The sequence below is a fragment of the Mustela erminea genome, chromosome 20 (assembly GCF_009829155.1).
Source record: "Mustela erminea isolate mMusErm1 chromosome 20, mMusErm1.Pri, whole genome shotgun sequence".
In the NCBI taxonomy this organism is placed as follows: domain Eukaryota; kingdom Metazoa; phylum Chordata; class Mammalia; order Carnivora; family Mustelidae; genus Mustela; species Mustela erminea.
Genome location: NC_045633.1, coordinates 2,230,461 through 2,245,260, shown reverse-complemented (window position 1 = coordinate 2,245,260; position 14,800 = coordinate 2,230,461). Strand labels below are relative to the sequence as shown.

Genomic DNA, 14,800 nt, shown 5'->3' with positions numbered 1-14,800 from the left:
TCCTTGGCATCCCATTTTTATACATTTCATTATGGTCATTTGTTTCTTTTTCGGGGGTCTTGGATGCCTTTGGTAATCTGTTGAAAATGACAGATGTTCTTCCCAGAGTGTCCGCTTGCATGCAATCAAATGGGTGTTCCTCGCACCCCCTGCAGGCCATCCCCCGAAGTCAGGGACCCCCAGGTCCACGTGTTTGCGTGACTACATGTAAAGCATTCGTTCCGAGCCCAGCGGGACCATGGGGAGCAGGCCCCTGACAAGTGGTTGAGCACAGCCCGTAGGTGCTCACCATGTACAAACGCCGGGTCTGAGGCTAAGCACTGGTACGTGTTTGTTGCAAGACCATAAGGATACAGTTGGCCTCTCACGAGCTTCTCCTTCGTGGGGTGCTTTCATTGTAAATGCCTCCATCGTCTAGCCAGACACTTGAAGCCTCCCCAAAGTAAAGCGTGCAGTGCTGGGTAGAGTCGGTGTCTGGCATCCGACCAGGGCTGGAGTGGGGCAACCCGAGCTGGTGCTTAGCCAGCCCTAGCACTTACCACCCGACAGCTGGATGGTGGTGAGGCTCAGGCTCTTCCCCCTGCCTCCCCGTAGTTGTGCCCTCCCGGAATTTATAATCTGCTCCAGAGAGTTGGGAAGAGGAAAGAAAAGGATCCTCAGTCACTTTTGCTTTTCTCTGAGTGAGCCTTCGAGCTGCCTTGTGAGGTACACCTTATTCTTGGCCCCCCTCCTTTTACAGACGAGAGCAGCAGAGGCTCAGCAAAGGTGAGTGGAGTTCAGGGTTCACCCCCAAGTCTCCAGATCCCCAGATAATTAGTGAGCAACGTATATAGTTAAATGCTAACAACTCAGCCTTTAATTATGCATGGTTGTGCCTCGTATTGTATATAATTTAATGCTAATTGCAGGGTTTGGGACTGAGCTGAAGGGAGTGGGGCGAGAATGGGAAGGGAAGGTTCATGGAGACTTTGGAAACTCAGCTGGGCCCTGGAGAGGATTTGGATGGAGGCTGGAGGGCAGGAAGTGGAATTTCAGGAAAAGAGAGTAGAAAAATTAAGGTGGACCGGGTAGGATGCGCAAGGGTAGGGAGGAGCCAAGGTAGCGCTCTTCAAATAGTGGAACTCAGGGGTCTGGGTGGTTCCGTGGTTGAGCATCTGCCTTCGGCTCAGGTCATGATCCCAGCGCCCTGAGACAAGCCCCACATGAGGCTCTCAGTGGGGAGCCCGCTCCTTCCTCTCCCTCTGCCTCTCCCCCAAATTGTGCTTCCTCTCTCACCGTCTCTCTCTGTCAAATAAGTAAATAAAATCTTAACATAAATAAGGAAATAAATAATGGAACTCTCTAGGTGTAAAATGAACCTAATAGTCACTGAGAACCTTCTAAGTACCGGGTACCGTGCGAAGTCCTTTCTGCCCGTTACTGCTTCCAGTCCACGTTTAACCCTACACAGGAAAGAAAAATCCAACCAGACAGGTACTGTTATCACTCCCATTTTAACAGAGGAGTAAACTAAGGGCAGTGTTGCTACTCAGAGCCAGGCCTGGTCTCAAAGCTCATGTTCTCCCCAGCTCAGTTCCGGAGACTGTCTGATGAGAGGCAGGCTAGTCTCAGGACTTGCTACTCCAAGTGTGGCCCATGGGCATTGCCTGGGAGCTTGTCAGAAATGCAGACGTGGTGGTGGGGGGGGGTGTCCTGCTCAGTGGGGAGCCTGCTTCTCCTTGTTCTGCTCCTACCCCCCTGCTCCTGCGTGCATGCTAGCTCTCTCAAATAAATGAATACCCTTAAAAAAAATAAAGAAATGCAGATGTGGGGCCCCTCCCTCCCCAGTCCTACTGAGTCAGAACTGCACATTAATAGAGTCCCAGGCGATCTGATCTGTGCGTGTGTTGGTTAGTATATGAGAAGCAGGGAAAAAGCATGGGGCTGGGCGCGTGCCTGAGCTGGTCAAGCCTTTGTGATGACATCTCCCGCCTGGCACAGGCAAATAAATGCATTCTGGGAGGGTTTGAGGTGCAAGCCCAGGGCCCAGACCTCACGAGCTAAGGTCTCCCTGTGGCCTCGTATTTCATCTACAAATGTCACGGAATGTTCATTCCACACTATAATGTATCAGTGGTCATTCTGATATTTCAAAATGGTTATGTAAATGGCCATGGGGTAGGGTGCCTATTCCCGGAAGATGCATGAGATGGGTTTCTTTGTATCTTAAATGGGGTAATAATAACCACTCTAAGAGCTCTTGCGAAGATCAAAGGAGAATCACGGATATGGAAATGCGCCACATCAGACCCGTGTTATGCTAGTTGGGACTGAGAGTCCTCCCCAGACCCACTGTCCTGCGAGCAGCTCTCAGAAGACTGAGGTTGTACATTCTCTTTTCCCATTCAGGGTGAGGCAGGGCTCAGTCCCAGAGAGGAAGAAGGCACCTCTCTGGGCATCTCAGGAAGCCAGCGGAGTAAGAGATTAGGGTCAGCTATTGCTGAATTGTTCGCTTACGTTCCGTAGGAGTCCCCACTTCCTGATTGCTGGGCCGGATGAGCCGGCAGGAAAACCCCAGTAAAACTCAGATGTGTCTGGGACATCAGGATGGGGGAGAAGATGGGAGTACATTCTGTCCCCGAGTGGGCCCAAAGAGAGGGGGATGTTGGGGTATTATGGGAAGCGGGGTGACGAGGAAGCGGTAAGCAGGTAGCAACAGCAAGAGTTCTGTAGGAAAGAGGACAGGAAGGGGGATTGGGCAGGAGTGACCTCAGGTTTCCATCCAGAGGACCCATTTCCTTGTAACTGGAGAGAGAAGATGGGGCAGAGACCTGGAGGAGTGAAACGGACAGATAGTGACCTTCCCCAACTGAGGCCAAGGAGGAAAGGAAGCCAGACAAGACGCGGGAGGGAAGAGAGGCTCTTTTACAGCCGGAGAAGCTGAAGGACGAGAATTTGGGGACGGACGGGGGTCAGCAGTCCCCTGTGGCCCAGAGCCTTTGAAAAGGAGGAACACGGGAAGAACTGTTGTATTTGATTAAGGAGGTTATGGGTCACATGTGGCTGGGGTTATGATAGAATAATGGTGTTAAAGCCAGATTTTAAGAAGAAGAGAATGCTGGGGCTTTTCTCTTCTCCCCGTGGTAGCAGTTAGGATTTTCATACAAATTGCACTTCTATTGCAAATGTCTTACTTGCCATTTAAAACTTAATCCATGTAACTTGTGACCAGAACCAAGCCTGTATTGTCTCTTTAATCCATCCCTTGGCCAAAAAAAAAAAAAAATTTAAGAAAAAGAAAATTGTGGGGAGTAGGAAGAGGGTGATTGGGTTATGGACATTGGGGAGAATGTGTGCTATGGTGAGTGCTGTGAAGTGTGTAAACCTGACGATTCACAGACCTGTACCCCTGGGGCAAATAATACGTTATATGTTTAAAAAAGAAAAGAAAAGAAAAGAAAAGAAAGAAACAGAAAATTGCAAAACGTTGTTTATAGTATGATCCTGTTTTTATCTAAAGGAATGTCTGTGGGGGCTCCTGGGTGGCTCAGTCGGTTAAACATCCAACTCTTGATTTCGGTTCAGGTCATGATCTCAGGGTCGTGAGATTGGGCTCCGGGCCCGGCTTCAGGCTGGGGATGGAACCTGCTTAAGGTTCTCTCTCCTTCTCCTTCTTCCCTCCCCCCTCAAAAAATAAATTAAAAAAAAAAAAAAGAATGTTTACGTTTGTGTGTGTATTTATAAATATGTATGTACATGATAAAGAAAACATCTGGGGGTTATGTTGGGGGTTTCACTGGTATATACGTATGTCACTTTAAATATGTGTAGTTTAGTCTACACTAATTATCCCTCTATAAAACTATAGAAAATTGTAATAGGGGTTATCTTTAATGGTCAGATTATGGTATATATGACATAATTCTTTTGGCTGCAAATGACAGAGACTCAGCAGAAATTTCTAAAGCAAGATCTGAATTGTCCAGACACTTCTTCAGACATGAGTGGGTCCAGGGTGTCAAATCATGACATTAAGGATCTCTCTCCATCTCTTGATGCACCTGCTGTCTCAGTTATGGGCCTCATTCTCAGTTCTGGCCTGTGTCTCATCAGCCTAGCCCCCACTGGAAAGAGAGCAGCTCTTCCCCCAAGAGGATCAGCACCATCCCAGGGCTGACTTTCAAGGGCCTGGCTTGGGCCACAGCTCATCCTCAGACCAGTGAATCACTGTGGCTACGGGTTGGGGGGGGAGGGGGGCACTGTGTTGAGAGGCTAAGGCCAAGGTCATGTGACCCAAGAGGCCAACAAAGGAACTTTCAAGGGCCTCTTAGGAAGACAGTGAACTAAAAAAAAAAAAAGGGGGGGGCGGTGCTGAATGATTCTCGAAAGGAAATCTAGAATTCTGTTGCCTAAAGAGGAGGCCTGCACCCACCAGTGTCTGCTCTTAAAGGAACCCCATCTGGGCCATAGAGTTTTGTGATAACTGTGTTTTAATAAGCATGCATAAGAAGAAAATGAGACCCCTCCTTAAACAACTGATGTGCGTTACATCTGGTTATGATCATTCAGGTAACTAAATAATGAGCGTGGAGAAAACATCAAAGCTCAGATCTTGGCCAGAGCCCCTGATCTTACAGGGCATGGCCAGAATGAACACTGTTGAGACCGGGAAACCAGCCTCGTCCCTTCTGTAGATGTTGACTGTGACTAAGACCCATGGGGCCATCAGACCATCTCTGGGGGCTCCAGGTCGCCTGAGCGATGCACCCAGGGAGCTGGGCCTTCGTCAAGCTCAGCCTCCTGCCTCTGTAAATAATTCCCCCGCATTCCGACATCATCCTGGTCTGTTTCTTCGTTTCAGGGTTACGCTAAGGACATGGTGCCTGACTTTGATGAGAAACATGATGAGTATTTAATATTGCTTCAGCAGAGGAACAGGTAAGATGAGCTGCTCAATGGCAGCCCTTCCTATTAGCCCAATAAAAGCCCTATTTCGATTTATTAAACAGCATGCAGGCTCTGCTTCACCTAGGAACGGGCTGCAGGCAGCCTCCACTCAGAGGCTCGGGATATTATCTGCAATCCTAGCTCCCGTTTCTCCACTCGCTGATTTAATTGCATCCTTGATTGAGCTGTAGCAATGGTTCTACATGTAAGTACCACCTCTAGCCTCCCTGCCACCGCTCTGGGAGAAGGTGGCTTTGTCATGACCAAATCTTGAACTTGGCAGGGCTGTGCATTAGTCACCGGAATAGCTCAGTCTGTGGTCATCCAGGCTCTGACCGGCCCGTGGAATCTGAGCCTGTCATCATGCCTCATTAGATCAAGGTGAATCGTTTCATGTCTGTGTTTAAAGGCGGTCAATATGTCATTTAACATGAAGTCGGTACTCATTTTGAGTGTGGTGTGCTAGCTCTGGAAGAATCCCACGGTAGATGCCATGTTTGGTGACCGAGGGCAAAGCAATGTGGTCTGGCTGGAAAGAGGCATCCCTCCTCACTGCCTGCCTCGGGCCCACGGAAGTTCACGGTCTGAACTGTGGTTGGTCCCCAGGCCTCAGGCTGCGCGTTAAGCTGGATTTGCAAACTCAGATGCCAGGAGGGGCCGGGCAGTGAGTGAAGCCAGCTCGGTGTAGACCGTGGGCACCTGGGAGGCCCACTTCCCAGCTGCTCAGCTCAGGCCAGTTGTTGTTTATGGGAACCTGGGCCCCGGGCTCCCTCTCCTCCAGGGTTGCTGGAGCAGCTGCAAAAAAGACAGAAGACAGACAGAAGCAAATTGCTTCTCAGATTTGGGTCGGAATCTCCTGAGTTTTAAAATGTTGGTAAGGCACTCAGATTAAAACACAAAACAACAGGAAGAAGGCTGCAGGCTCCTCAAACAGAGCTGCAGGAGTGGGGAGGAGGGGTCCTAATCTGGGCCTTGGTGTTACTGGGAATGAGTCTAGGGTCTTGCAGGCAAGAGAGCCCTGGGGCGAGGGGTGGGGAGGGTGGTGGCTGTCATCCTGTCTATTCAGCCCTCATCTGACTGGCTGGACTCCCGCTGCATGTTGCATGGACAGGTTCAGTCCTTGGTGTTACAGGAGTTGAGTATTCCGACCCCTTTACCACTGAGATGCCCAGGATCTCTACCAACACCCGCTCTTGTTGCCAGATGCCCCCATTTGAGGCAGCGCGACCCCTAGTGGCGAACTCTCGAACGGATACAGAACTCTTGAACAGCGTCTAGCTGTAGGAGCAGCTAGAAGCGCAGCCAGGCAGTGTCCTCTGTGCGGGTTGCCCTGTGCTCGCTCATCTCCCCGACCCGGGGGCGGCTCCGACTACCGTAGCAGGAGGCTTGTGCTGATTAGTCCAACATGGGTTTTTATCATCATTAATGCCATGGAGCAGGGTGTTTTTATCCTGTTCCTGGCAGGCTGGATGGTGCCACCGAACACCTGAGTGATCGTTTAATCATATCCTTGTGACTTGTCTGGGAGGACATTGTCATAGTTCCTTAGGAGCAAATTGCTTCTCATTAATCAGCAGATCAATAGGTGCACAATCAAAGGGCCCCAGCCAATAGCATAGAGAAGAATATCCAGAGACAAGGTTGTAGCACAAAGGCAATGAAAAAATATGTCCAAGCCAAGTTGCCATAAAAATTGGGGGACGTGTTGTCACCAAGAGGGGGCTGGCGTGACTCCCACTGGAGACATGAAAAGTGCGTGGCCCCCCGAGCTATTGCCGGGTGTTGCTTTAGAGACACCTTTTCTGGGGTGCCTTCCGCATGCCAGGCACCTCACCCCATCATTTCATTGTGCCCTCCCACTACGTGGTAAGGTGTAGCTACACTCCTTGCACCCATTTTCCAGACAAAGGAGACCCAGAGCGGTAAGCCGTGTGTCCAAGGTCATCGAGGCAGGAAGTGGTAGAGCTGGGCTCTACTTTCTGATTGATGTTTGGTATGACATTGTCATAAATTACCAGGAGCGGAGAAACCCGCCAGAGTTGCCACATTCACAATGACGGGTTTTGTGGAAATAAACTGCAGCTTATTGGAAATCTAGTTATATGACCTGGTAGAAAATCAGCATCTCGGCTGTGTAGTGTGCACAGACAGAAATGAAAACCTAGCCTTCTTACCCAGGTTGCCCTGTGACCTGAGAAATGGGGGGGGGGGGGGTGTGATCATTGGAGCCAGTTTCCAGGAGTGACCTTGCCCAGAACATAGCCGCCACAGAGGCTGGTGATGTTACTCTTTTCCTCATTCAGTAGGAATTCACTGAGTGCCTTCTCGGTGCTTAGCACTGCCACTGGCGTGAGGGAGAGCATCGTGATGAGGAAGGTACAGACTTTATTAGTTAGTGCTCCCGGGCTCAAGTGGAGAGAAACCCAGGGTAAATAGACCTTAAACAATAAGGAAAAAGTATTGGCTCATAAAAGCAAGAAACCAGCTTCAGGCATAGTTGTATCCAGGTACTCAGTTCTAACTCCATGTTGGAGTCCCTCGGGCGGGTACTTTCTTCATGGAGGCCACGGTAGCCACTGGCGGCCCCACACTTCCTTCCTGATAGTTCCAGTGAACGTCTTGAGGAGGGCCCTGGCCCCGGCCCCGAGTCAGTCACGCCCTGTGCCAGGTGAGGTGGCATGGTCTGACGGGCCACTCCTTGGCTATCTCCTTAAGCTGGGTGGCGGAGCAAGTGTATAATAGTAGAGTAAGAGTAGGAGTGGGGAGGTTCTGAAAGCGGATCTGAGAGGCTCGGTTTGGAAGATGGGGGAGAGTTGCCGGCGAGGCAGAACGGACAGGTGTCTGCCCATAGCCCTTGCCCTTGAGGAACTCCTGGGGTGCGGCAGGTGAGCACAAGGTCATCTATTTATAACTATGCCCAAAGAAGCAGAACATGATCTTGTGCTGCAGGAGAGGACCAGAGGAGGTGGAAGAGGGTGTGACAGCCCTGGGTCACCCCTGTACAAACCTCCCAGAGGATCCTTAGTGATTCTGGTCACTCACCTTCGTGAAAGATATAATCACACCTGGCACATTTGCTCAACAACACATCAACCAGACAGGGCCAAGTGCTGGAGGGTGGATGGCCAAGATGGGCTGTAATGCATCCCTCTAAATGCTGAAGGCTGGACCAGATCCAGGAGCCCAGCAATGGTATTATATCCTCCTGTGGGGGATGCTGACATCCGAAAGGGTGAATCCCAGAGCCCGTGGGCACTGACGTTCTTGGAGAAATAGCAGGCTCTCTGAACCACTGCCCTCCCCCTCTCCACCCATCAGGCCTGCTCTCAAATGCCACCACCTCCAGGAAGCCCCCAGCGGGAAGCCACTGCTCCTCATCCAGACTCTCCTCCCTCAGGGACCCTGTGACATGTTAAGGGAGGAGACTAGACACAGCAGAATGATGTGGGTGGGAGTGGGCTCTGGAGCCTTGTGGACCAGGCTTTAAGTCCTGGCTGCATCCTGGGCTCTGTGACCTTGGGTAAGTTTATCTATAAAATAAGCCAATGGAAGGACCAGTAAGGGAGTGAGAGGGACAACACCCAGGTGCCATCACCACCACCACCATCACCATCACCATCACCATCACCATCACCATCATTGCCATACTGCCGTAACAATTCTCCCTGAGCTGACATCCAGGTATTGCTGGAATGTTTGACCCTTGGAGAAGCTCTCAGGTCCCCGGGGGTAACTGAGGTTGGAGGGGCCTCGTGGCTAGCCTGGTCACACAGCAGCCACAGCGCTCTCAGGCCAAGGGGTTCAGCCAGCAACCCAGGCATGGCCACGCCCAGGAACAACAAGCCCCGCTTGGTCATGCCTCTCACCTGCTGGGCCCCTGTTTGTGCCCCTCCCACCCAGTGGTATCCCCCTGTCATGCTCCTACTTCCTCTCTGTCCAAAGAGCTCGGTACAAGCAGCCCCACAGGCCGCTACAGGCTAAGACAGAGGCTCCAGTGATGAGCACGAGGCCCATGGGAGCTGGGAGCATATGCATCTGTGTCTTCTCTCCCCTGCTAGACCTGGAGGGTCTTAGAGCCATTTTTTCCAGAAACAGGTATCGAGAACATTCCTTATGCTCAGCATGGTCCCCACATCCAGGGGTCCGTCTCCACAGTAGGAGGAGAGAATGGACAGACACAGCGAGAGTCTCCCGTGGTGTGAGGCAGCCAGCCCCTTCCCTGCATCCCTCAAAACCCGGAACCCAGCGTGTGGTGGGGCACCAGGTGGGCGGGGGCTCCTTCTTCCTCAGGGGAGGGACCTTGTCTGAGTTTTCTGAATCCCCTACACGAGGGCCCGCTTTTTATGCAAAGCAGGCTATCAGTTAAACAAAAAAACAAAAAGACACCACTTTTCTTCGATGCCGCGTGCATAGTGCGCATCACTGTCGGCTCAGCTGTAGCCGGGGAGTTCCTTCAGTGATCCCTTTCACAGTCTGGATAATTATCTCCTCATTTATCAGTTTCATAAATCCGTGTTTTCATCAATCATTCTGCTTAAAAAGAAGCACACATGGAGTACCAGCTCCGGATCCCACACAGCAAGTGGATGTCACCGTCACCACCTGCCCAGCGTCAGGAGACCCCCGGAGGGAGGTGGAGGCAGGCACCCTGTGCCTGGGTGGTCAGATTTTCCACTCTCTGGGCCCCTCCTAGGGCTCAGGCTCCCTGCACACTTTCCCCGGGGCCCACGGCAGCCTTGGGTGTTTTGCTCCAGAGAGAGCAAGGATGGCTCTGTTTGCCAAAGCGTCTCTTAGTGACTTGTGTTTTCCTTCCTTCTGTTTCATGCTGTTGCCTGCCCAACAATCAACTCCCAGGCTTCTAAGGCCGGCAGGAGATAAGAAGTCTGTAGTAAATGTTCCTGCCACAATTGTTGAAAAAGATGGATGTATCAACAGCTAAAGAAACATTTGAAAAACAAACAAAGAGATCACCCGTAATGCCACCACCCTCCTCAACAACTGATAGGATTTTCCCACGTATTACCTTCCACTCCTGGTCCACAAACCCACCTTTTTCCAACTTGGCACTGAACCACACAGTTCCGTTTTTATTCTGCCTTTGCTCCCCCTCCCCTTCCCCCCAATTGCAAGCAGTTCCTCACATCTGGACAGACTCTTAGTGATGATATCAGCTACGTGGTTCCATTCCCCGCTGTTGCACATTTGGGTTGCTTTCAGGGGTTGGTGATGACCGAACACTGTTGTTCCTGGTCAAGACTGATTTGCTGCAGTGGGCTCCCTGGGGGAACCCCAAGCATATGGCATTTTCTCTATTTTCATATTATGTCTGAATTAGCAGCAGTGTCTAAGTTTGCCAGGTTCAGTGTCCTCTTGCTTAGCTTTAGAGGTTGTCTTTGCTGTGGTGAACACTCAAGCCAGATTGCTTAAGTTTGCAGTCTAGCCTACCACCGTGCCTGCTGTGTGACCTTGGGCCAGTTACTTAACCTCTCTGTGTCTCACGTGCCTTGTCTATTAAAAGGCGAAAGATTTATGCGATCTGAAGAGAAACCAGAGTATGTGCCTTGTCTATTAAATGGCGATAATAAAAGTAATTACCCCATAGGGTTGTTGGAGAAGATGAAAGTCTTAATATAGTCAATCCTTGTTATTCATGGTTCCCTAAATATGAATTCATCTACTGACGAAAACTTATTTGTAAATTTTAAATATTTGCAGTGCTTTTGTGTTCATTCAAAGACAAGTGCAGAGTGGCAAAAAATTTTAGCTGCCCAACACACACACATTCCCAGCTGCAGTAGAACAAGGGAATACTTCACCTTCTTATTTTAGCTCTTACCCCATAAAAAAGTGGCCTTCTCACAGTATATACTGAGTGCCGTGTCTTACACATTGTTATGTTTTCCCTTGGTGATTTTGCTGTTAAAACTGTACCCTAAGCATGGTCCTGAAGTGCTCTCTGATGTTCCTAAGTGCAAGGAGGCTATGGTGTCTCTCAAGGGAGAAAAAACACGTTAGATGAGCTTCCCTCAGGCCTGAGTTACAGACCTGTTGGCTGCTGAGTTTCATGTCAGTGTCTCAACCATGTATCAAACAAGGTGCCTTTAAACAGAAACGCATATGCAGCAGGCTTCTGTAGTGATCATTTAATGAAACTGTTGCGACAGAGGCTCACAGAAACCAAATCCTTTATTTTCCCCTGGGAACAAGATTTCAGTATTCCCTAACTCAGGATTTGTGGGGACTTCATAAAACAAAACTGCTGCGAATAACAAGAACCAACTACTGTATCCGTACCACAAGTAGAACCAAATTTGGCACCTTGTACACACCCTTTATGTGGTTACTATTTCTATTATTTTTTTAAAATTTGCATTTTGCTAGTTTGATAGGAACTTACTTAAAATCACAAAGGGAATGCACGCTGGTTGCCAGGCAGCTTGGTGGTGTGGGAATAAATCCAGAGAAAACTCGAGAAAACTTGAACTAGAGGTCCAGCCTTGTTCAAACCAAGACCCTTTTAGCCAAAAGGGCATGAGCTAAAGCCTACTTTGATATATACCTTCACTGCATCAGAATATAAAATGATGACATTTGAGGTGTCAGGCGAGCTTCTGAGAACACATTTATTTACTGAAGCAAAAAGTCAGTCTGCCTGGTCTGACGAAGGTTGTTTTCTGATTTGTAGATGTTCTCTAAAATTCCTTGGTCCAAAGGCTTAGGACCTAAGACTCTTAGACCCGTGTTTTGTTAAACCCTGGAGAAGGTGCCACTGTCCACACAAGGTGGAGATGCATGAAATTGGGCAGTGTTCGCACCTGCCTGCTTTCCCTCCTGGTCCCCGCGGGGCGAGGAATGACGCGTGCCTGCGTTGCTGCTAACGTGCACTTGAGCCTCAGAGCGAAAGCAGAAACACCCCTGCAGAGCCCGGAACAGTCTCCCCCTTGCTGCTTCTCCGTGTGTGTAATGGGCCCCTGACAGGCTGTTTGTCGATGAACAGCTGGGCACCCACCACCCGGCCTCCGATTAGAGACGCTTTGCCCGTCAGAGACACAGTTCTCTCCCCACGTGGGGGTGGGCAGCGGCCCAGGCTCACATAACAAGGAGGAAGTGATTGTTTCTCTTCCAGGATATTAAAGCATCTGAAAACCAAGGACCCCATGCAGCTGAGGCTGGAGCACTTGGAGCAGGGTTTCTCTGTCTACGTCAATGGAGCCAATTCGGAGCTGAAGTCGTCCCCCCGGAAAGCCGTCCACTCCGACTTCACCAGGAGTGCCTCCCACGCCGAGGGGACACACGGTGAGCACAGGTCACAGGGCCCCGTGGAGCCACATCCTGTGCCCCTAAACTTACCTGCAAATGACTAGTTAACCTGTTTAAGTTTACTCACTTTGCCAGCAAGAGAGCAGGGGGCGCCTGGGTGGCACAGTGGGTTAAGCAGCCAACTGGGGATTTCAGCGCGGGTCATGGTCTCAGGGTCGTGAGATCGAGCTCCATGTCAGGCTCTGTACCAGATGAGGAGCCTGCTTGAGATTCTGTCTCGCCCTCTGCCCCGCCCCCTGCTTGTCTGTGCGTGCACTTCATTTCTCTCTCTCTAAAAAAAAAAGAGAGAGAGAGAGCAGGAGTGTGAGAAAGAACAAAATCCCTTTTTATTCCTTTTAAAACTTAGCCTTGGCCTCCATTACCCCCAGGGCAAAGGTGATGAGAGCAGTAAATTCCTGGCTTTTCCATTTTGCGATGCCAGTAATTGAAAGAAGTGTCTAGAATAATTTAAATTATACCCAATTTTCAGTGGCTCTGTCTTCACTTCAGTACCCAACCCTGCGTGATATTTAACTCCACGGTTTGTGCTGAGTGTATTTAATCCAGACTGCACAGACTTGCAATCGATCCTGTGTGTCCTGTATTGAAATCTCAGGGAGTTTGTGAAGTTGGTATAGGATCACGCCACCCAGCAGCCGGCCCAGGACAGGCACCAAAAACAACCTGGCGGGAAAGCAAACGACATGTCAGAGCACACGGGGTGGGGTCTCAGTTTTTGGCCAGGTTACTTTGTCTCTCTCCCGGGCCTTTGTTTCCCGGGCCATCTGTCAAATGGGACTGAGGGGGGCACCCATCCCGAGGACACCAGGGTGCCCTTGAAGGCAGACTGCTTTGTCTGGGGACCTGGCCTACTTCCTGCGTTACAGGAAGAACATTTGGAATGAGACAGAGCTGGGTTTCTGCCACTCTCTAGCTTTGAGAGCTCTGGCAATAGGGTCCTCCCTGACCCTCAGTTTCCTCTTCTATGACATGAGAATACTTAAGCCCACCTTGCCGGCTTGCCAGGAAGATTAAATGACATAAGAAATGTAAAATGCCCGTTGCACAATAATCTTGATTCATGTTGTTCTGAGTCACTGCCTTACAGGTATGGGAAATGTCCCAAGCCGTAACAGACAGCACAAGTCAAAACAACAAGGAGATAAAAGGAGAGAGTGATGTCCCCAAACCTTCTCCTAGGAGAAGAGACACTGCAGTCCAGCTTCAAGTTTAGCATGAGCTTCCTAGCACCCAGGGCAATGAGGGAAATGGGATGATTCTCCTAGCTCTTGGGGAGGAGGAGTCGGGCCAACCTGCTGCTGGCTGGGAGAAACAGGCCTTTCCTGGTCCAGGTTTCAAGGAGGTGCGGTTAGCAGGAGTCTCTTCTGTACTTGGGCCACCAGCGGTACCTTCACTCCCCCAACAAATATCTCTCCCTTCTCTCCTCTTTTACACAAACACTGGCCTGTAGCGCACCTGGCTTGTATCCTGCTTCTGAATCTCGGAGACTGTTCCTTTTGTATACAGACCTGCCCATTTCAGCTATGACTTACCCCCCATTCCCTTTCTCCTGAGCATTTGGCCCATTTTCTACCGGCCTGCTGCTACAAACAGGACTCTCTTTGCCTACAGAACTTCGGGCACAGGGGAGTGCATTTTAGCTGGAGGTCACTGGTCTTCCCTGGGTGTGAACTTACCACCAGTGCCTCGCTGAGCCTCTTTCCCTCATCCCTGTTGCAGATCATGGACGGAGAACCCTATTGCGAGAAGCGGAGGAAGCTTTAAGACGCAATTCGCGGACAGCCCCCAGCAAAGTCCAGCGCCGCGGATGGCACCAGGTCTGGGAGCCCTGGGCAGTGTCGAGACGCATGGCCCCTGCTCATGCTTTAGAATAAGGAACAGGGTTCTTGTGGGAACAGAAACGTAATCCCGGCATTGGGAATCCCTGTGGGCCTTGGTGCGTCTGGCAGGGCACCACATGGGTGTCCTTTCTGTGTGTGGTATTGGCCCCTAGAAGGTAGAGGGGTCTGGGGGTCCTCTAGTTCCCTCTCTGTGGCATGATCCTCCCCTCCAGGTGGGGGATGGGGCACCCCAGCACAGACTCACAGCCCCGTGGTGATAACCTGTTTACACAGCTATCTTTTTTAAAAAAAAAAAAAAAAGATTTTATTTATTTGTCAGAGATCACAAGGAGGCAGAGAGACAGGCAGAGAAAGAGGAGGAAGCAGGCTCCCTGCTGAGCAGAGAGCCCGATGCGGGGCTCCATCCCAGGACCCTGGGATCATGACCTGAGCCGAAGGCAGAGGCTTAACCCTCTGAGCCACCCAGGCGCCCCTACACGGCTATCTTTTACTGCGCACCTACTATGTACCTTTGTCCGCACGGCAGATTGGTGGGGCAAGTTTCCTTCTGTTTTAAGGAAGCCAAGGAAATGAATGCTCGGTAAAGCTAAGTGAGCTTTCCAAGGCCAACCACTAAGAAGTGACAGCAGCAAAACCCGAGCCTAGATCTGCGCTCCAGGTGCTGTATTCCTGCCCATGTAGTCCTCACCCTGTGGTTACTCACACTTGGCCTG

At 50.5% G+C, this 14,800-nt stretch overlaps 1 protein-coding gene across 3 annotated transcripts in view; it reads left to right on the top strand.

Moving 5' to 3' along the window:
* KIAA0556 (KIAA0556 ortholog) overlaps window positions 1-14,800 on the top strand; it is a 172,712-nt gene that overhangs the window by 43,392 nt on the left and 114,520 nt on the right. For all 3 annotated transcript variants that reach the window (XM_032328072.1, XM_032328073.1, XM_032328074.1), the window contains exons 3-5: window positions 4,841-4,917; window positions 12,053-12,222; window positions 13,966-14,063. In XM_032328072.1, coding sequence (XP_032183963.1) covers window positions 4,841-4,917; window positions 12,053-12,222; window positions 13,966-14,063 — 345 coding nt within the window. The remainder of the gene's footprint in view (window positions 1-4,840; window positions 4,918-12,052; window positions 12,223-13,965; window positions 14,064-14,800) is intronic.